This window comes from Diospyros lotus, chromosome 15 (assembly GCF_014633365.1).
Source record: "Diospyros lotus cultivar Yz01 chromosome 15, ASM1463336v1, whole genome shotgun sequence".
In the NCBI taxonomy this organism is placed as follows: domain Eukaryota; kingdom Viridiplantae; phylum Streptophyta; class Magnoliopsida; order Ericales; family Ebenaceae; genus Diospyros; species Diospyros lotus.
Genome location: NC_068352.1, coordinates 8,268,226 through 8,291,263, shown reverse-complemented (window position 1 = coordinate 8,291,263; position 23,038 = coordinate 8,268,226). Strand labels below are relative to the sequence as shown.

Below are 23,038 nucleotides of genomic sequence, written 5' to 3'. Positions count from 1 at the left end.
CCGAAGGGCCTTTACTCCCAGGGAAGTCCAAAATCATTCCTTTGGTGATAGCAGAATAAGATATTTCCCAGACCTCTCCATCTAAGAAAGAGACAACAACGAAAATCAAATACAGACAAAGGAAAAAGAGAGAGAAAAAGAAAAAGATGAAGGAAAAAGAGCTCACAGTTCTCGCCGTCCAAACCCGCTTGGGAAAGGCTGGGATTGGAGAGCCATCCTTCTTCCCAGTTCCGACTGTTCTTCATAAGTCGGCAGGCGAAATCTTCAATGGTCTCGACACTCGGACGCTTGTGCTTAGTGTCCAGAGTCCACTCATTACTGACAGACCAGATCTCTTGAGAAGAGCCGGATGGCCTGGGGCGGACGAAGACAAAACGCTCCTTCCAATCATCAGAATCTTTCGACCCGCCGGATTGCATGAGAGTCGAAGCAGAAATCTCAAGATTAGAGTATCCCTTGCAGGCGAGAAGACGGCTATCTTTCACGATCCGAGGGGAGATGGAGATCCACCCCCCGGGGTCGCAGTTGGTCGTGAAGAAATAGTCGAAGAGGTCTCCAGTTGGCTCAATTTTGCCAGAATGACAAATAAGGAGGAACCCCATCAAGTATCGCCATCCGAAGGGAGACAGTTGGGCGGGAGCGATAGTAAGATGTTGAAGTAAGGTCATCACTCTTCTCCGGGGAGGGAGCCGAAAGCCCCTGTCAAAAGCACACTTATAAATGCAAAGGCGGCCGGCGACGGGATGACATGCTCGTAGATGGCTATTGAACTCTACCTCCCACTCTTCGGGGACGTTGTACTTTTCTCTAAACTGTTGACATTCCGCTTGGCTCATCCATTGACATGGAATCGACGCAGCAGGATGTTTTTCCCACTCAATAAGCTCTGCACCAGCGGGATTAAACCTTCCAGAACCGATTATCGCCATGGCAAAAAGCTAGAAGAAAGAGAGGCGAAAGAGGAGGAAAACGCTTGCGGGCACAAGAAAAGCTAAAACTGAAGGAAAGTCGCACGGAAAGAGAAGTAGAGGGACTGAAGGGTTCCCATTTTAAAAGATTAAACTGCGGGGATAAGAGACCAAAGGACGAGCAATAATGAGCATTGATCACCCCGCACTGACAGAGCTCGAAAGACGAAACGGCCTCGGACAGCGCATAGGGAAGGGATACCGCCGTCAAAACCGATTGATTTTCGCGTCTGCCAGACGCAAAAAAAAAAAAAAAAAAAAAAAAAAGAAGGAGTTAAAGTGAAGAGCCTCAGGGGCCTTACTACTCCTCGGGCCCTTCAAGCCGAAGAGCTCAAGGAGTGAGGGGGCAAGTGATGAGGGGAACGCCCTCGGTCCCATAATTACGCCGAGACGAATACCTAAACAGCGGTCAAAAGATACACAGCAGACAAGCATTGCCACGTCAATCAGATAAGCACTCAATAGAGAAACCCCCGAGATCTCAGGAACAGGCTATCCCACCGAAGATCACGGAGGCAACAGTTATCCCGAACTCCTCGGAGGCGGAGGCTATCGCGAAACCCTTATCGGGAAAGTCCCGAAGAAGGCGGGAGGAAGATCCCGAAGATCCCTCATGATTCCTATCCCGAGAAAAGGTAAGCGAAGAAGGTGGGGGATTCTCCTTATTTTTTCCATCAATTAACATAGTTTAAAAAGGACAAGGAACCCTAGATCAAAGAACTAACTGAATCATCGGAGATCGACCGGGGGAGCAAGCCCCGTCACCATTGCAGGTACATTCAGAGAGGCAAGAAGGGAACGTGCGGCTACCACTTCCGAAAATCCTTCATCAGAAATAAAAGCTCTAAAGCATTTGTAGATTAGGGAAATTTAAAGTTCCAAAGAAAAAGGAATTGAGTTCAAATTCTAGATGGAGATTGAGATAACGGGTTATTATAGTTCTAGAGAGATTTTGATTTGGCTAGACACTTGAATTGAGAATAAACTCGATTAAATTTATGATAAATAAAAACAAAATCATAATTATATATATGTATATATATTGTTGGAAGAGAATTTGAGACGAATTAGGATTCACTCTAAATGATGTATACATATGTATACGCGGTAGTATATGTATATATGTACCATAGTGGTAATAGACAAATCCAACTCTAAGCGGTGGTTGCCTAATCCAAATCAGGACTTTTTTTCGTACCGTTATATTATGTTATGTCATGGTGTGTAGTTGTGCAATATTAAATGTAGTATTTGATAACTATGTGTGATATTATGCTCCATATATAATGACTATGAAAGACACTAATATCTCAAATAAGTAATTTTTAAACCAAGACTCCCTTTGTTTCAATAAAGAGCTGCCAAACATTATTTACACTTTTACTTATTTTTCCATGCGGTTTGCAGTAGGGGAGACTAGTTTAATAGCTAAATGGAAGTTCAGTCTCAATCAAGGGCGGATCTAAGAGCAGATCTGGGGAAGGATTGACCCCCAGATCCATGAGTATTTCAACTCTCCTCTCCACAAATAGGCCAAATCTATCTTGTAGATCTGGAGAAAGGTTGAATCTGAGAGGGGTTGCAACCCGTGCATGCCCTCTAAATCCGCCCATGGTCTCAATAGATATCAATGAATTAACTTTTTAAATAAATTACAACAACAAAACACAAGTCTTAATCCCACTAAGGAGGATCTATGTGCATATTATGTTTCCTAATCCTCCAAAGCAAAGCATGATTTGTTGATCAAGTTGATCATTTAAAACAAGCATGGAAAACACCTAGAAAGTCATAATGCAGTTCATTCTTCGAGTAGACTAGTTTCCAACAACCTCCCAATTAGCACCACTAGAATAGAAACTTGATCGACAAGATAGCAAACTAGCTCGGCTAAGATCTTAGCCGATTAGATCCAAGCTATAAAGTTTGGTTCATGTCTAGTTGCCCTTTTCACCTGAGAATTTGCCACTAAATTGGCTTCTTACACAATGTTTATAAGCCTATAAGCATTGCTAAGTTCAAATAATACAAGACATAAAACTTCTTTATTCTTTTAGAGTAAATCTTGTCTCGAGCCTGTCCACTTCTTCGGTCATTACAACTTAGTTTTCTTTTGATTTTCTTTGCCATTTCTTAAGTACATTTTATGTGTTGTCCTTTCATCTAAGTAACTTCTATAATCAATATCCCTCGTACCTTTAAGGCCACCATTTACGGTGGTTTCATCTCATTTTTGTAAACAATTCAATGTAATTAATATATATAAATATATATGTAAATATGTGTATGTACATGATGAGAGTGAGCGAAGCAATACTATAACTTGAGCTTTCATTCAATCAAGTTATGGCATGTATCTACATATTTGATTGCATCACTTCGGTTTCACTTTATTTTAATGGTGTTAAGGAACACGTCGACTTTCATGGATAAAGGATTGATTTTAGCATTTTCAAAAATTTTAGTTTTAAATTTAGTTTTTTTCTTTAAATTATCTTACCCTCGAGAAATATCAATTTTTAAAAAGGATCTCGTGTCACATGAGGAGTTTTCTTGGTCAACCAAAACTTTAATAATTATCCCAAATTAACAACTTCTAGCATTTCTTATTGTCACTTTTGGGATTGTTACTTTGTCATCTTCATCACCTTAGCCCTTTACCAAGCTATCTTTGTTTTCCTCAAGTCTCTCCAATTTTCTTCCTTTTTTTTTTCTTATTTTTTTTCCTTTTTGCTTAGTAATGCTTTGCTCTTTCTTGACATCTCAAGTTTCTACTAGTTTGAACTCCATACTTTAACAAAATTCTTCTTATTTTCGAACTTCTTAGGTTAACTTTTCCACTAACTTTCCAATGGTTCTATTTGTGTTTATAATTCTAATTGAATATCATTATCAAAAAAAGGATCATGGGATCCCTATCCAATAAACACCACAGGTTGGTCCAATTGTCACCTAATCACCACCATTATAAAGTTCAAAATGAGCAGCCTCATCCAAATAGTGTGCCTAAACCTAGGCTTATTTGGACATCTAAACGCCACAAAAGCTTTTATTAAGGTTGTGGATTATCTTGGAAGACCATGCCACTAGTTCCCCTTTTGTTGTTGTCATTATTAGTTAATTAATGAAATCCACTAGGCAACAACATAATAAAGGGAACTAATAGTGTGGTCCTCATGTAAGACCCGTAAATAAAGCTCCCGTGCAGTTTAGGTGTCCGAATAAGCCTAGGTTTGAGTCACATATGTCCAATTGAACTTGGAAAAAGGTGACTTGAGGATTACTAAATAAGCACCTTTTTCCCATTCGGTTGGCAAGTCATGATCCCTTTCTTGACAATGTAACGTTCAATTAGAACTATAAATACCAATCTCCCAGGGGTTATCCCGAGTGGTAACTTGGCGACTCTTATGGACGTCTCCGTCACGTTTGAGGCAGTGTCTTGGGATCGAAATCAAGAGAAAGCTCGAGCCCTATTTAACCTTTTCCCTTGTACTCTGGGCCCAGATGGGGGGACACCCGCGAGGGGGTGTAAACCCAAGAACTATAAATACCAAGATAACAATTTGAAAATTACTTATAAGAAAAAAATAATTTAAAAATTAAACTAGCTAGTGAAAAAGCGAACTTAATTAACTTAGTAGGGAAAAAAGAAGGAAGTCTAGTTGAAATATAAAATTTGAACTAGCAAAAATCTTGAGGTGTCAGAAAAGATGAGAGCACTTAGAAAAAAAAAAAAAAAAAAGATAGCTTGGTTAAAGCTAAGTTAGTGAATATCACAAAATAGGAACTTATCGTATAAATCAAATTGAAGCAAAACAAAAGTGATCTAAACAAATGACATAGATAAATAACGTATATAATCAAATTAAGTAAGAATTCAAGTCACACCGCTTTCCTTCTCTCATTCTCATTATGTACATGTGTACTTACATATATATATGTTAGTATATTGAATTATTTATGAAAGATGAAAAAAGATGAATTGTAACTTCCATAAATGTAGCCGGTAAAAATATAAGAGAACTTATCCTGATGAGCGGACAACATTGAAAATGTCAAAAATGGCTAAGAGAATCAACAAAAAATTGAGCAAGTCGGTTGTCCAAGTTGATCCCACGGCCTGGGTAAATGATGCATCACAACAAAACAATTTGACTTAACAATAGAAATGGTTGAGTTTGAATAAATAATTGAGAAATCTAATGAAAAGAAATCGATGAGGTTTTTCAATCGAGTTTAAAGTATGAAAATAAGGAAGTATCAATAAAATTCATGAAGTAGAAGAAGGAATGTTACCAGAGTTCTTGTGACGACGAATCGCATGTTAGATCAATTTCCACTTCCCTCGAGTTCTTTCCATATCTTCATTTTGTTTTCTAATTGAATCGGGAATCTCTGGACCCTATTTCTTTTCATCCATCCTTTGTCCTAGATCTCTCCGCAATCCTGCTATCTAGTTTAGATCCATGCTAGGTAGTTATATATATATGATGCAGGAATTCCGTAAGTTAATGTGTGAATAGATAAGAAAGAGGAGTCCAACTGACAAGACATACACGTGTGTAATGTGAGAGTCTCTCTTTTTGCATTTACATTCTATACAAAACACGTATATCACTCTTATTTTGCATTTGATTCTATGCGAAACACGTATATCTTACGTATCTATCTCCCAAGAAAAGTTGATGTGATATATAGAAATAAGTAAGAAGAAGTGGTGAGTGGCAAATTCTATCCCTTTCCTAGTGGGCCCATGATATTATTTTGGATTGAATCAAATATGACTCGTTGAAGAATATAGAGAAATTTTAAATCGATCATTACATTTACAAAAATAGTCACGCTAACTCACACACTACATTAGTGAATACAAGGGGTCGAATGACGATTTCACTCCATTTGGTCGACCATGAGTTTTGATATGATTTCAAACAAAACTAATTATCCTTTTCTCATTATTTCTCTTAATTTAATTGGTTTATTTTGTGAAGAGATTGAAGTTGTGTTTGGTACTATATATTGTCTTCCTAAAGTATACTAATTTTTCTTCAAAATTTAAAAAATAACATTTGATTAGGTGTAATTTTACTTTTAAAGTATAGTTGTTTATTTTAGAAAATGTAGATCGAGTCATTTTAAGCAAAAAAAAGAGAAGAAGAAGCACTTTTTTGGGTATATAAAAAAATAATATCTATCCATCATGAACACTAATATGACATTAAATTTGAACAATAATTGTTTAATTAGTTATGTATTATTTTAAAAATATTTTGTTAAAATAAAAATTATAAAATAGAAAAAATCCTAGTTAGGGCTTGTTCGATTGTATTTCATTTTTAAAATTTTGTAAGCAAAAAAGAAGAAATCTTGATTGATTGCATATTTCTATTTCTAAAAGGTTTTGAAAGTTACTTAAAATTTTGAACACCCAAAAAGCTCGCGTTAACTTTTCATTTGTCCAATAATGGTCCAAGATTTACAGCGTGACCCTTAATAATTATTGATGTAAAGGAATTTGAAAAACCTTGCCACATTAACTCTAGGCCTACTTGGTATGGTTTACTCAGGTTGCTAGGTTATAGAACGCACCTCGACCACCTAGATAAATTGAACCAACTTGGGAAGGCAACCCTATAGTGCACCATTGAGCCTAACCACCTCTTAGACTCCACAATCTTAGACCTTGTTGCGCTTATCTTGGGTTAATTCTACTCTTAAGTCCATCTCCCACCATAATTACATTTGATATAGCAAAAACAACCTTGACGACCCAAGTAACCCATTGTACAAGCATGGCGCACTCACTAGCATCAAAGCCTCACCTTTTAAGGCACAAAAAGCCACGCCATTGTGGCATGGCCAAGAGGATGTCCAAGCCCCACTACAACTCCAATAAAATGTGAAAGGGATTTTTCGGGTGGTTACTTTGAAGAAAAAATATCCTTCATTCTCGTAGAAAACTCGAAGTGCTTTTTGAGAATGCCCCTAAGTAGCCCTAACTTTGCCTTGCAAACTTTGTCCTCCCACCAAATGCAACAAGGGTTGGTTCTAGTTGATGTTAGATAAACTCTCCGACCGACCTAAGTATTTATTGGTACAAAAACTTATAGCATCAATTATGAATCAACACATTAATTTCCTTTTATTTCCTCCTTTCATTGACCTTTGGACAAGCTTCATTTCCTTATAGTAATAATTAGGGATGAGCGTAATTGAACTGATTGAATTACTCAAACTGAATAGATTGAACCTTTTTCAAAAACCAAATCGAACAAATAGAATAATTGTTCAAATCAAAAAAATTCAAAAAATTAAAAAAAAAAAAAAAAAAAAAACCAAAATAAATGTTACTCAAATAAAAATAATATTACTTGATTAAGAACAACTTTTACTCAATTAACCTTTTTGAGCAAATTTTGATCGGTTCGATTTGGTCTCCTTATTAAACTTAATCGAATCGCCAATTTTGGCTGATTCGGTTTTGATTATTTCGATTTAACCAAAATTTTTCCCACTCCTACTAGCAATGTTCAAAATTCAAATTGTTTGACTAGTTCATCAATGTTTGTAACGTTGTACAAAGTTGGTTGCATAACATTTAATCTTGAAGTTGTAGAATTTAATACGTTTTTTCATTCGGGTAATACTAACCATTGTCAATATATAATGAATAATTAAGGTGTAGTAAATGTATTTTATTTTTAGATAAAATATATTATTTTATTACATTATATTTTTTTTTTCACAAAGAATACTTCTATTAATTAATGATAAATGTATCGTATTTTGTGATACTTTATTAACTAATAAAATTATTTTAAAACTATAAATAAACTATAATAAATACATATTATCTAAAAATAAAATACATTAATATTACCCTCCATATTATTATCATCTATTAAGAAAAATTGGTTAATGGGGGCGGCTTGCACTGCAAGGATTATTAATGGGCCACATTAGGGAAAGAGAACAAGGCCCAAATTGAGCCGAGGCCAGGCCCAACCGGCCCAAGGTAATAGCTTAATAATCAATTTATCTAATCAACGGGGTCTCTTAACAATCTTTAGAGTTCAAAAAACATAATCTTTTTGAGTCTGATGTTATGGGCTTTTATTATAGTGCCATTAATAGTGGTTTCGTACCATAAGATCTTTGGGTTTAAACATAGAAGATTAATTGTTTTTTGCCCCATTTTTTTGCCCCCAAGAGCAAGGCAAAGTTGGGACACCCCAAACTCATTTTTTTATAAGATTTGGTAAGCGTGGGGTAGGGAGCCCAAAATCACCCGGAACCTTTATATTCATGTATATATAATATATAATATTTTATATATTTTTATATTTAATAAAATAGATAATATTCTTTCTTGACGAAAAGAAAACGATCGGAGGGTAGGGTCCAGGGACGGGTCAGTTCGAGGGGGGGCGGCTGACACTTGCAAGCACTCCGACGCTCGAGTGAGTAAGAGAGTAATGAAAGGACAGTGTATCAATAGGTTAGATATTAGAACATACCTTGAATCTGAGAAGAGCTGTCTGATATAGGAGAATGAGACGTTCTCCTACATGTATGCATCGTCCGTTTGTAGGTGATGAGACTGACTATCCGGTGCCAGTGAAGGTTCTCAGGTGGTAGTATGGTGGCGACGGAACCCTTATTAATATGGATGAAATTCGCTATTAATGAGGATGGAATCTGAGGTAGCCGCGCGGATAGCCAGTCGGGGTTGCAATGATGCCATGGCAGGTTGGCGCTGGGCCAAGGTTGGGCCTAGAGGGAGGACCAATATTGAGCCCAAAGAGAGGGCCGAGATTGGGCCAAAGAAAAAAGCTGAGATTGGGCCTAAAGAGAGGGCCGAGATTGGGTCCAAACGATCCAAATAATATATTTATATATAGAAAGGAGGGGTAATCGAACCAGAATAAGGTGGAGGATAAGGTTGAGATGAGATTAAGGATGCTAAATATTATTTTCACCTTGATCTTAATTAAAACTTAACTAAAATTCCCCCCAAGTTCAATTCAATTAAATAATTTTTGACTTGGCGTTTAGTCAAGAAGAGTATGAGTTGGGTACTTATAAGTTTGAGGTATTTTGCCAACATTAATTTTGCTTGTGCAAAATAATGTGTTTATCAATTTTTCTAAGGGTGCGTTTAATTGCAATGGTGAAATTTGGATGGAAAGAAAATGAATTTTAGGGAATTAAATTATTTAGAATTAAATTCTAGAGAAAATATCAATTGAATGCATTTGATTGGTTTGATTTTCCACCTAAAAATAAATCAAATATATTATACAAAATATTTAAAAACCAAATATATATACACAAATATACATACACACACCCAGCAAGTCGGTTGCAGATCCCATCACCGCCAAACATACACACGCCCAGCAAGTTGTAACGCCTATCACCGCTGCCATCACCAATTGCAACACCCATCGGGTATCTCTCTCTCTCTCCCCCCTCCCTCCCAAACCCACTTCATCTCTCTTTCTAGATCTCCCAAAATGGTTTTTTGGGCTGGATTCTTGTTCCTCCTCCTTCTCCTCTGCTTTGGAACAGTGACAATGTCTCGTGCCTATGACTCCGACTACGGCGTTGCAGCCTTTGCCATCGTGGCGCGCTTCGACGTGGACTCCCTGTGTACTTGCGTCGTCTCAACGTGCAACGGGCAGGTCGACGACTACATCGACGACGGGGAGGAGTTGATGCTAGACTCGGTGGCGGCGTTGCAACCAGAGGAAGAGGATGAACCCTTACAACTGTCGCTGCAGATCAATGGTTCCCAGCCTGGAAAATAATTTCTCTTCTTTTCCCTAAGAATTCATTTTCCAGCAAAAGTGAGAATAAAGGGTCACGTGACTCTCAAGTGAGAATTTAATTTACCTGAAAAATTAGGCAATCAAACACCACAAAAGCTAGAATTTAAGTAGAAAATAACCATTTTCTATGAAAAATGTGGCCATTCAAACATGCCCTAATTTACAGTATTTAAAATATTTATTTTAAATATATAATGTAAAACTTAGATATTTTAAATACTTATTTTAAAATAATTAATATCACCTTATAATTAGTCACATCATTTTTTAGTAACCTAACATTTATTCATTTACTAAACTTTATTCATTAACATCATCAGCCTTCTTATTTAAATTCATATATTATATAAATTACAAATATCTATGATATACAAAAAACTTTTTGAGGGAGTCGTTTCAGTGTTTTTGAAATATTTTCGTTTCCAAAACATTAAGAAACATTTTCAGACTACTTTTACAATTTTAAAATTTTTTCATGACCATTTTGTAATATTAGAAAAATATCGATCTACGAATAGGAATGAAATTTTTTTCATATCTAACCCAAAATTTTTAATTTTTTCTAGAATATATTTTTAGAATATATTTGAATACATTATGAAATTTATATTTATTTTTACATTAAATAACTATTTTTTATATAAAAAATTATATTTATAAAAAATTCCTATATTTTTTTATTTACTCATTTCTATTTTTTATTTTTTTTTAAAATATTTTTTTTTTGTTAACGCACCATCACGACCGCATCTGCTGTTCGGTCCCACGATATCAGTAAGAGATATAAATTAGAGAACTCAATGGCCAGTTCAATCTCTAATCCTACCGTAAATGTGAGAACGACAAACAATTTTTAAGATCACTCTGACTATTAAAATTCTTCTCTAATTAGGATTCGAACATTAAACCTAAAGGTTAAAAGAATAATAGCGCACTTCCTTTGCCACGAGAACTATGTGCTGGGGACAAAAACAAAATAACATTTTTCATTTTTATTTCAATGCAACGTACACAAGCATTTCAGCAATAACATAATCCATTTTGAGGGGCCCAGCACGGTAGCTTCTGGCAATGTGTACGTTTGAACCTAACGGTCAAAAATTGGGAGCGATGTAAGGACATGCTGGGCCCTCTCTCCTTCCAAGCTAAGGCATGTGCAATAAGTTGCCTCACCCACTTAAAAGCATCATCCAATGCAAATCCCATTGGCCAAATCATACTTTTGAATTTTTACATTTTTTTTTTTGGTAAAATTTTAATTTTTTCTTAATTTTAAATATACCTTTAAATTTTATAATTTTATATGTGTCCATAATACATTTCAAATGTTTAAATGAGTGATTTTGTACATTTTTAGGGTACATTTAAAGTTACAAAAAAAATTAAAATTGTATGAAAAAAAAATATAAAAATTTAAAGATATAAAAATACTTTTGACTAAAGTTTAGGATTACATTTGAAATCACGAAAAATTTAAAATTATATAAAAAAGATATATAAAAATTTAGAGACATAAATATGATTTTGGCCCAATTCCATTCTTCACTTATCTTTTGTATATATAGCAAAACCTTTTTGTTTATTAATTTTTTAATCTTTTTTAATAAAAAAATATAAATAATTCTTAAATTCAGTCAAAATGACATTATTACCTCTCTTAATAGATCAAATTTTTATAATTATAAAGCAAGTGGGGGGAAGAAAGAAAGAGATTCTCACTCCCCTTATAGGAGTAAAAAGCATTGCAGATGTCACATGTAGAATGCACCATGCAATGCGACTTTAAGACCCCCAAACAAAAAAACATAAAATAAAAGAGAGGAAAAGGTGAAAAGAAAAGAACCCACAAGGAAGTGAAGGTGCTTGAGTTGCCCACAAAAGAAGGGAATCCCAATCCCAACCCCAACCCAACCATGCCCTGTCAATCCACAATTGCTCATGTTTTGCTACAGTTCAGAATCCTTTATTTATTTAATTAATTGGTATGGTGTTGTTGGGTTGATGGGAGCAATAATAGAGGGGTGATAAAAAGGTGGGGGGGAAATATGTAGAAAGAAGCAGTAGTGTAGAGACTGGACTTATTGGAGAATCCACTCACTCACTCACTCACTCACCCACCCATCATCATCATGTATATCTCTACTCTTTTAACATTTGTTGACAAATCAATCAATAATAAACAAGATCAACTGACCTAACTTAAGAATAGGGAGGGGAGGGGTAATTTATTATTATTAAATTAGGATTAGGAGTGATTATTTCCATATATAGGAGTGGGTGAGGGTAAATGCAGAAGGGGAAAGCAAAAAAATCAAAGCGATCAGAAGATCGAGGCCCCTAGGAAAATGCAGCGCATTTTAATGCCTTGTGACCCAGTTGTTGTCCGTATGGGCCTGACAATCTCTGCCCCATAAATAATAACAAACAACAATGCAACAACCCAACCCCCCCTTTAACCACGTATGTACGTACTTGGAGTCGTGGCCTTTTAAAATAAATAAATGAATGATTCAAAGCTGTGGCTGCCTGCCTTCCTGCCTGGCTGCTGCTGTTGGATTTTAATGAGCAGCGGCACCGAGCGAGCGAGAGGGAGCCAGCAAGCATCAATTGAATTGCCAAAAGAAAAAGGCAAGTCATGGGTGTGTGGGCGGTGATTCCAAGGCGGATGATGGCCGCACACGCACTGTGCATGCATGTGCCTTTCCGCCCGCACCAAAAAAAAAAGACTCGCTCTACCCCAATGCGCCAAAAAGCAAGCCAGCAGGGCACTCGCTTTGCGTTCGGGTCGACTCGGCTAGCGTTTCCAATGCTCTGCTCTCCCCCCTCCCCCTCTCTCCACACGTTCCGACTCAATGCTGGGAAGCTGCTCCGAAGGCTACCCAACGTGATAATCATCTTCCGCCATCTGACCGTAGAGCAAAATTACTTAACAATTCATAAGAATATATATGGAAACTATTCTTCATGTATGGAAATTATTGACCTCCTCCTACTAATTAACTCTGAAAAGCAATGAGGTTTAGTTCTTGGTGACACAAATTGATTTTATCACTATGGAGGATACAAATTATTATTCTAATTTAAATTTATAATTTTTATATTTATCATTAATAATAATAATAATAATAATAATAATAATAATAATAATAATAATAATAATGTGAAAATCTAACATGTGACCTGTATACGAAAATTTCTCGGGATAAGTAGCCGATTGAAGTGGGACCCACGTGCCAAGATGGCACATGTCGCATTTGTCTCGGTGTACGCCACCTGGCACACACGTGTGCCCACAAAATAATAGGCTTGGAAAAGTATGCATTATTTATTAAATTATTTAATTTAATTCGACTTTTTTTTTTTTATATCTTGAAAGGAACGTGCTTGCGTGGCAAGAGTTACGGGCTCATGTAAGTGGCCACGTGGAGGGCGATCGCCGTGCACTGCAGTTACGGAATTAAGTATCCCCCACCCCCAACGCCAGTAAGTAGATAGCATGGGCGCTGATTTTCCGGAATAACCCCTGACATTTCCCGGAAATTACGCTCTGACCGGATCTCTCCTCTCGCTTGGTTTCGCTAAATGAGTCACGTTTCGCGCCAGGGGCTTTATGGTAACTGAATCTCCCAAACAAAACAAAAACTGAAACAACACAAACCAACAAATCTCCTCTTCTCTCTCTCTCTCTCTCTCTCTCTCTATATATATATATAGAAGAAGGAGATCGGTTTCTCTGAAAGAACGTACTTACTCTCTCTCTCTCTCTCTCTCTCTCTCTCTCTCTCAGCGCAAACCCCCCTGAATAAACCTCACCACGCGGCTTCGTCACCACCTCCATTGCATGCGTTTTGTTCGTTTCCTCCTCATCTCTCTCTCTCTCTCTCTCTCTCTCCGGAAGGCGAATCCAGGAAATCCAGAGGACGGACGGAATCGGCACGGCGACGAGGATTATTAGCCTGTTTCTATGGCTGTTGAGGCTCGGCGTTGCAACCTCTTTCCTTCGCAATTCCTTGGAAACATGTAGGTATAACTTATAGTTTCTGTTTCTTTTTGTTCTTTTTTTGTTCTTCGGTGGTGGAAACTGATGTTGAGATTGTGCTTGCAGAGAGATGATAAGCGGTGTTGAAGGCAACGTGAACGTTTACAATAACAATCCAGTCGCGTACGGATTTCTTCCGGCGACGGAGAATCTGCTTCCGATGTATGGTTCTGCGATTGCTGATTGTCTTCCGGCGAAAAATGCGATCAAGTCCGATAGCGGCCTTACGTACGCCCTTCCGGTGTCGAGAAAGCGGTCAAGAGATTGCTTGAATCCATTGCTCACGTTTCCGAATGGCCAGCTTCAGCGTCAGAATAACATCAGTCGATGCGGTTCTTTCACCTTTCTCGGCGAGGATATTTCGTTACAGATCCAACAGCAGCAGTTGGAGATTGATCGCTTCATTGCTCAACACGTACGCATCTGATCGCTCGCTTTTTTCCCCCTCTCTTTTCTCTATCTGGCTTGTTTTTCGCCGCCTTGTATTTGTTGAATGCGTAGATTGATATTGTGCGTCGGTTCGCAGACAGAGAAGGTGAAATTGGAGATTGAGGAGCGGCGAAAGCGGTACTCGAGGAGCATTGTAGAGGCAGTAGAGGAAGCGATTGTGAAGCGGTTGAGAGCGAAAGAAGAGGAGATAGAGAAGATCGGGAAGATGAATTGGGCACTGGAGGAAAAAGTAAAGTCCCTGTGCGTTGAAAATCAGATCTGGAGAGACCTGGCGCAGACGAAAGAGGCGACGGCCAACGCGCTGAGGAGCAACCTCGAGCAGATCCTGGCGCAGCACCACCACGGGGTCTGCGCATTGGAAGAAGCGGCCGATTTGATCGACGACGCTCAGTCGTGCTGTGGCAGCAACTACGGCGGGGCGGAGGAGGAGCGGCGCACTTTAGCAGGGTGCGGTGGAGAGATAGTGGCGGGGAAGGACAAGCGTGATGATGATTTTGGCAGGAGCAGGAGCAGTAGCAACAGCCTCAGGCTGTGCAGGCACTGCGGGAAGGAGGAATCCAGCGTGTTGTTGTTGCCGTGCAGTCACCTTTGTCTCTGCACTGTTTGCGGATCGTCGGTCCACACTTGCCCCATCTGTAACACCCCCAAGACTACGAGCGTTCACGTAATTGTGCCATCTTGAATATCTCTCCCTTTTAATTTTCTTTCAAACGAAAATAGCGTAGAAGAAAATACAGTTATTAGCATCATCCTGATTAGTCTCATTTCATTCAGGTTTTGTAATTATCTCTTTCTCTCATTTTGTATTTATTTACTTGGTTATAATTTTCTTCGGAGGATTAAACTGTACAAGGACTGTCGTGTCGCATCTTAACTAGCGTGGGATGGTTATGATGCGGGGTGCAAGCAAATTAGCGGTGGTTAGTTCACGAGGATGAGAGTGCTTTTGAATCGTTTTATGTGATAATGATGATTTGATTTGTAATAAGTTGGAAGTGTGGGAGGGGGTGGAGACAACCGGTGGCATTTTGAACGGGAAGAGGGCGTACGCGCGGTGGGAAGGCAGTGGAGTCAACGGCCAGAGGAAAGCGACACGTGCAGCGGAAAAGCTGACACGTAGGACTCGCGCAAATGTCGCTGTTTTGAAGGGGGGGGGGGGGGGGTGGCCACTCCCATCGCTTTCGCATTGTGGGGGAGTAATTAATTAATTTATTAGGAAGTGGGGACATGAAGGAGAGGGGTGGGTGGTTAAGGTGGGGTTGGAAAAAGGGCTGGAAGGGAAGGGGGAAAAGCAAAGGGGACTTAAGAAAGAGTCTTATCTATCGCTCTCTCTCTCTCTGGTCCGTAATCTGCACCGTATTCTGCGCACAAATTGCGTATGGTAGACGGCGTCCTGATTCACCCAACTCAACTCAACTCTTATCAAAAACTTTTTTTTTAACTAATTTTATTTTCTTTCATCCGTGCTTCTTCTTGCTGCTGCTGCTGATGGTCTTAGAAAATTGAGAAAGTTGAAATGGCAAACGCAAGCCATCCCAATAATACCATGTCCATATCAAGCAGTGTCAATTATGTGGGCCGATTCCCGCCCTCTATTATACGTGGGATGGGGCCCTCCTCTGAGCTCTACCTTCTTCCATCTCCTGTCGACATTTAATGTACAGATTCATGGATAAGACTAGCAGTAGTAGTAGTAGTATAGAATAACATGACTGATGCGTTTATTTTAGCAGCCCTATTATACCCAACTAGCTACAGTGTTTTTACTTTTTTTTTTATTTCTCTTTTTCTTAGTCGACTCCAGCCCACTTTGCCAAGGAATTCAATGTAACTGTAAAACACCATATAAATGTAAATGTCCTGCTGCTCCTATCTCACTACTTAAAACACATAAATGTTTTGCATGAACAAGAGAGTCTTTGTAAATTCTTAGTAATTAATAATAATAATAATAATAATGGTTTTAAACCCAGATCCGGTAGCAATAAATTAGGAGTTGTTTTCAGTTATTTTAATTTAATTATTATTATTGTAGGTTGGGGGTGGGGTCCATGCCGTGCACATTTCGGTTTAGCTAGCTAGCCGTAGGTGATGTGCTTACTGCTTGCCGTCTTGTCAACGTCCAGTGTTACACATTCAATTATTTAAATATATTTTATATTAAAAAAACAGAAAAAAAAAAAAGAGAAGAAGCATCATAATAATATATACTTTGATCTTGGATTCTTCCTTCTTGTCAACCGTGTGTTTAAAATCCAACTTTTTTTTTTATTTTATTTTATCTCATATATTATAGATAGATTTTTATATTTAACCAAAATATCATCATTGCCCCTACTACTCCCCTCTGGTGGCGGTGGCGGTGGTTAAAAAAAAAAAAAAAACATTAAATTGGATTTTATATTAAATATAATAATAACAATTATTAATAAGAGGGAGTGGACCCTACGAAATCAGTACCATCTGTCTCTTTATGAGCGGCAATATTAGGGCATAGTGTCGTCTCGCAACACGTGAAGCTCATCTCTCTCTCTCTCTCCTTCTTTCTTTGCCACCACTCATCTCTCCAATAAATTCACCCATTCCATTCCCCCCCCCCCCCCCTATCTTCATTATATTTTCATATTTCTTTTTCATCTTATTTTAGCATAGTTTAGGTCGTACGCATCTCCACTTCCCACGCTTCTGCAGTTTGTCCTTTTCTTCATTCCTTTTCATATATATATATATATATTCTAATTAAGATCCCTTTATTTTAACCAAATTCGTAACGTTATTATGGTCAAGTAAAAAAGCCACACGAGGATAAATAAAAATGACTGATGATGATGATGATGAATTAAAAATAGTCAAAAAATAAAATCGTACCATATAATTGATTATTATCCCATAAAATTAAAACTTGATTATAACTTCTTCTTTTTTCTGACTTAATAAAAATTATTAGGGTGATATAAACTATGATGGCGTGACCCTATATAAATTAAATAGAATTAGAAGCTCATATATATATATCATATATTGACTTCAGCAAATAAAAGTAAAAATAAAAATGATTATGTTTGTAATTATTGAGTTCCACAGATAAAGATAATGATCCGTTCTGTTGGATGCAACTCATCCTATTATCGGGTCTAAATTTGGTCTAAGAAAAGGTGAAATCGCTTATTCGGACGCCCGTCACACCTGGTCCGACAGGACGTGAGGGATTAATCATGGTGATCCAATCAGACGTAGTGGTTAGACCCGGGCTCACCGTGCACAAGAAGTTCCTCTTATTTTGAAAAGAGATACCCCACACTGTCGCTTGAGAGACTCAATCCTCCAATTATCGGGTCTAAACTTGGTAATGGTAATGGTTGGAGTAAGGGGCTACTTGGGAGAAATAAAATGGTTGTGAAGTCATAGTCACATTATTATTATTATTATTATATGTACGTCCCCAGTCCATATATGGCATGGCATGGCATGGGATGGGCAACTACTTGGAAATGAAATGAAGAGCATATATCTCATGATGCCAATTGCAATAACAATCAATTCATCTTTTCTTCAACCAGATACATTGAACCACTTGAAAAATAAAAATAAAAAAAATGAAAAATATCACGACAAAGTACCATTTGAGTCATCCTCCACCACCAACCTACTAAGTTTCACGCACACAACACCACTACTAAAATTAGACCTCGTAACAGGGATTTAAATCTCTATCCAACCCCACCCCCCATATATATATTATGATTGATTGATTGATAAATAATCGTGTTTATTTATATACATGATTTGTATCGACTTTTCGTGACAAAATATATATTTTAATTTTTATATTTATTTATATTTTTTATTTAAACTTTTTATTGTTTAAAAAATACTTCGAAACTATGTAATTTTAAATGAATTGTATTTTTAATTTTTTTATTATTTTAATTACACTCTTGAATTTATTGTTCTCAACAAATTTATTAAAGTGTACAATTGAGTTAAAATTATATAATTTAGAGGATATTTTTGAAATAACAAAAAAATTCAATGTCTAAATAAAAAAATATGTAAATACAAAGAATTAAAATGTATATTTAACCAATTTTCATCAATAACTAAAGGTGAAAATCAGGAAAGTCTTAGTTCTTAATAAAATATTAGAAAATTTTTAAAGAAAGATTACATAATTGGGACTATGATGAAATGGACAAACCGACCCAATTCAACCTTGTCAATGTGAATGGATGAATGAATGAATGTTATTAGTTATTTATTTTTAGTTCATTAAGTAAGTTAATAATTAAAAGAAAGGAAAAGTGATCACATCAGGTCATTTCAAGGAGATATATATTATTATTATTATTATTGAGATTAAGGAGGAGGAAGTGTGTAGGAAGCATAGGCAAATTGACCATATTCCTCCTACTCCTACCTTTGGTTGCTAGCTTGCTTGCTTCCATGTGTTCTTTAATTTGGGCTTCAAGCCGACGCCAAATTTGAAGTGACTAATTGTCACACAAACGGTTAACCGGCCAATTCTCTTACTTAGCTGTCTTTCATGTTTTTTTCTCTATTTGTTGCTGCTACTGCTGCATTATCATCTCTCTCTCTCTCTCTCTCTTAACATTTGAAAATGCAAGCTTGTTAGACATTGAAGTAAGGTTGGGGCCCCACCTGCCCCACCTTCAATTGTCTCCTTTGCAAAAGTTCATTTTATAATTAGGTCTTGAGGAGGCCAACTTGTGAACCCTTTTGCTAAGCTTGAAATGACACCCCCCCCCCCCCCAAAAAAAAAAAAAAAAAAAAAAAAAAAACTCAATAAAATATAAAAGCAAAGGAACGAGGGAAAGGGGATTAATAAGCTTAATTAGTGGTCTGCCTGCCACGGGGATCTAATCATCCATCACCCCCACCCACTTAAGAAAAGTGCCTGCCTTAATTACAAGTCATCTAATTCTAGCATTTGTTATGGGTTGGGGGGTAATTGGGATTTATTATTATTATTTATTAATTTGTCAAAAGAATTTGTGGGGGGTGGGAGGTGGTTGGTGGTTTCCTGGTTCGAGTGGTGCATTGCCGCATTGGAAATGACCCCATCTCCAATCTCAATCCCACGTTTGCTTTTGGTAATTAAATAAAAAACAATACCCAAATGATGGCTCCATCCAAGCAACCAAACATCCAAATTAGGCCAAAGGCAGGCAACCCAACACCTCACAAAAGGCCCCCTTGTCTCCCTCTCCCTTGAATGAATCCAACAAAAATTGAAAGGAAGGGTGGTGGTTTGCATCCATCCAACTCCTCTCCCTCCTCTTTAACTTTGGTCCCCTCCCCTTGCCATAATAGAGATACATGAAGAAGAAGAAGCAGCAACAACAGCAGAAGAAGAAGAATCACCCATCAATTTCTTTGTGGGTCCTCCTCGGCTTTAACCAAAAAGCTGCCATTTTCTCTCTCCCCCCCCCCCTCTCACTGTCATTCATTCAATACATACAAAGCTACCCAACTTACAGTTAAAAAGCTGAGCCAAGGAGGAGCGATACATGATCAAAACAATAAGGTCGCTATATATATATATATATTTATGCTCGAACTCATCGTCATGTTCCCATCCATCATCCAAGGCCAAGGATGGGGGAAAGCGACGGGCTTTTGTACCTTTCCTTTTTTTCAACCTTCAGAGAAGTTGTCTTGTCAACAATGGGGCGATAATAGAATATGAAAGCAAGGAAGAAGCCATATTCCGAGCTGTGGTGGGAGATGGATGGATGAGTTCATGAAGGAATGGACATTACAGAGCAGAGAGAAAGAAATTAAAGGAAAGGAATATGGAGGAGAGGATGGGGCCAAACCAAGCCATGATGATGATGGATGGCTATGCCCACCCCACCCCACCCAGCTTTTTTATTTTCTTAGAATTGATTTTCTTTCCTTCTTTCTTTCTTACTTCCTTCTGTCATCACACATCCACCTTTTCAGGTCGGCCCTACTCTCAAGCAATCACTCATTAAAGGAAAGGAGGAAACTGAGTAAACAATAAGATAAAAAGATTAAAAAAAAAATAATAAAAATTGAAGGGTTTTAAACTATTAGGGTAAAGCCACGGAAAAAGGGAGAATATGGTGGATGAGAATCCCATTTGAATGGAAGTGGGTTTGCAGTGTATTTGCTATGGAAAAGGCAACGGTGGATGAAGAAAGATAAGAATCCACATAAGGAGAAGATAAACTATTCACAGAAGAAATGATATCTTTGCACCCAAGGATTGGGTTGGTTTGGTTTCCCTGGTATGGGAATTTCAATGAGTCTCACTTTAGACAGATTGGATTCGGTGTGATGGGTATTGGGTGGAGTGAGGCTAAAGATAAGGACATGTATAATTTATTGCAAATTTGAACCCACAAACAAGAACACCCCACCCACTATTGATGAAGCTCTGAAAAGAGGGAATTGAAGAATCCCATAGAGGGTAAAAAGAGGAGCTGCCTGCCTGGCTGTTCTTAATTCCACCCATTCATTCTTTTCTAACAAGGCAGTGACAGATAGACGGATGGATGGATGGATGGATGGATAGATGCTCACTCTCCTGCAGCGTTAGTGTAGACATCAGCTTCCCACTACATTACATTATAGTCCACCATCATCACGTGCCAACACTACCACAGCTTAATCATCCCACTGATGACTCTTTGCATATTGTGGCTCCAAACCAAACCCCTCCTTCCTGGCTTGGCTACACTATCATTTGGCTACAGATCCCCTTTCCTCTCCCCCAGGGTAAGAAGGATAAGCATAGATTTGAAGAATATCTCCGTGTACAATAGCAGACCCAGTCCATTTCCCCACTCATTAGGTTAGCTTGATGGGGCCAAACTCATGCTAATCTTCTTTTATTACACAAATGGTCCATTTATAGATGAGATCGACAGTGTCCTTGTTAAGCTTAAGTGACGAGGTTAAGAGGCTATTCACCCTCAAAACCCAAAATAATCAAATGACAGACAACCAACCAAGTCCTTAAGGGTAAAGATAAACTGCTAAAGAAAACTTCAATACGAGACTTTTGTCCAGACAATTTAAAATCTTATAAATCACTTAAATTACCACCACCATATCCTCTCTCTTTAATTAGTGGCGACTTTGATAAGAAACAATTGTTCCTTCTTGTCTACATTAGGCACCACTGCAAAAGCTAACCACTAAAATCATTGATGTTGTTTGGTCCAGTGGGGCCAGAGTGAGTACACATGATATCTCTAGCAGGGGCTTATATATAATATATTCTGGTGAGTTAAAAATCCAGTGAGAAAAGTGATTCCATTGCCATGATCCCTATCAAAGACTGGGAGGGCTAATGGCTGTACTATGTTGTAAAATCTCGTGTCCTTTTCCCTCTTGCCCCCCTTTTCTGAAAGTTGGACATTCCAACAGTAATAGTAAAGACAGACAAGGACTTCAGAGCTCAGCGACCTAACAAAGAATCAGCCATCACATGGACCAACCCAGAGTAAATCACAGGACAACACATGCCAATGCATTACCATATATATAAATCAATAAATGTATGGGCATAGGCAGTGCATGATGCTGTGTTGTCAACAATTTGACGCGTAAGTGCCGGAGATCTTGGGGTCCGCCATTAATGGACCATTAAGATCTTTTGTTCCATTTCAATTCCAAGTTGCATGATGATGGCTATGAAAATTGAAATGGCTCTCCCTCTAACCTATGGTGTTTTTTTTTTTTTCCCCTCACGGGTGGGGTCTCAATTCCCAATTTACTTCTGAGGCTTGCCCAATTGGGTACATCTCTATCTAGTCCCCACTCCCATTAGGACAAGAACATTCACGTTTTACATTGTCCTAAATATGAATTGGGCCGACAATTTCCCCCTTATCTAGATGCTCTCTATCTGTTGCCATGTCTAATCAAATCTCCGCCCCTGAGATCAAAAGAGGGATCAGTGCATATTACAACAACTTGGCCATTCACTTAGAAAAGTGATGTTTTGTTCAATCAGGGTAGTAGAATGGTAGAACAGGCATCACTGGTAAAAGCATCGCTTTCTTAGGAGGTAGTGGGTTCACACATGGTTAGAAAGGTGAACTCACTTGACATAATAGCTTCTTCTCTAGAACTGTGTAAAGGACATTCGGCCTAATTGTATCCTCACTTAACAGATAGCTGTACTTCCCTATTGAAACGTCTTGTGAGAGGTTTTTAGTATTTTTGGAATACCCATATCTCTCGACTGAGGTCAAGCGAATAGAGCTCTACCTCATCAAAGCCTAGTAGGAGAAGAGTTGCTTAAGGTACGTTCTATTGAAGAGCTATCCTAGTGATCCTTTTCTTATCCCTTATTACTCAAAAAGAAAAAAGTGAAAATGGTGATTGCTTTTGTGAAATAATTCATATCTGGGTGCATGGCACTTAGGGGAGGGTGCTGCAGGCTTGTAGATTCAGTAAGGCTTGACCAGTAAACCCTGCTAAATAAAGCAAATTAAATATGCGTGCAAGCGCACCTAACAAGGATTGCGAATTCCTTGGTGCAGCACTGATTCATGAATAGACTTTAGTTTACAGCTCCACGAAATGCATCTGGAAAAGCACCACAAAGATTGTTAAAAATAAAACAAATGGCTTGATGTTAAAGTAGATGGAGGTATCCGAAAGGAGATTGTGGCTTAGTAGATTACACAATGAGGGAAGATTTGTGTGTCTCCTAAGTTGTTAATGGAGAAAAGCAATGAAAAGAAAGAAAG

At 37.9% G+C, this 23,038-nt stretch overlaps 1 protein-coding gene across 2 annotated transcripts; it reads left to right on the top strand.

The window, feature by feature from the left end:
* The first annotated feature begins 13,539 nt into the window (after window positions 1–13,539).
* On the top strand, window positions 13,540–15,127 carry LOC127791347 (probable BOI-related E3 ubiquitin-protein ligase 3). 2 transcript variants are annotated; one of them, XM_052321151.1, is made up of 3 exons: window positions 13,540–13,822; window positions 13,908–14,256; window positions 14,368–15,127. In XM_052321151.1, exons 1-3 carry the CDS (start codon window positions 13,767–13,769, stop codon window positions 14,971–14,973), a joined length of 1,011 nt encoding a protein of 336 aa, XP_052177111.1. In that variant the 5' UTR covers window positions 13,540–13,766; the 3' UTR covers window positions 14,974–15,127. The 2 variants fall into 2 exon arrangements, with proteins under 2 accessions (XP_052177111.1, XP_052177112.1); XM_052321152.1 differs by having other exon boundaries at window positions 13,540–13,826.
* The last annotated feature ends 7,911 nt before the right edge of the window (window positions 15,128–23,038 follow it).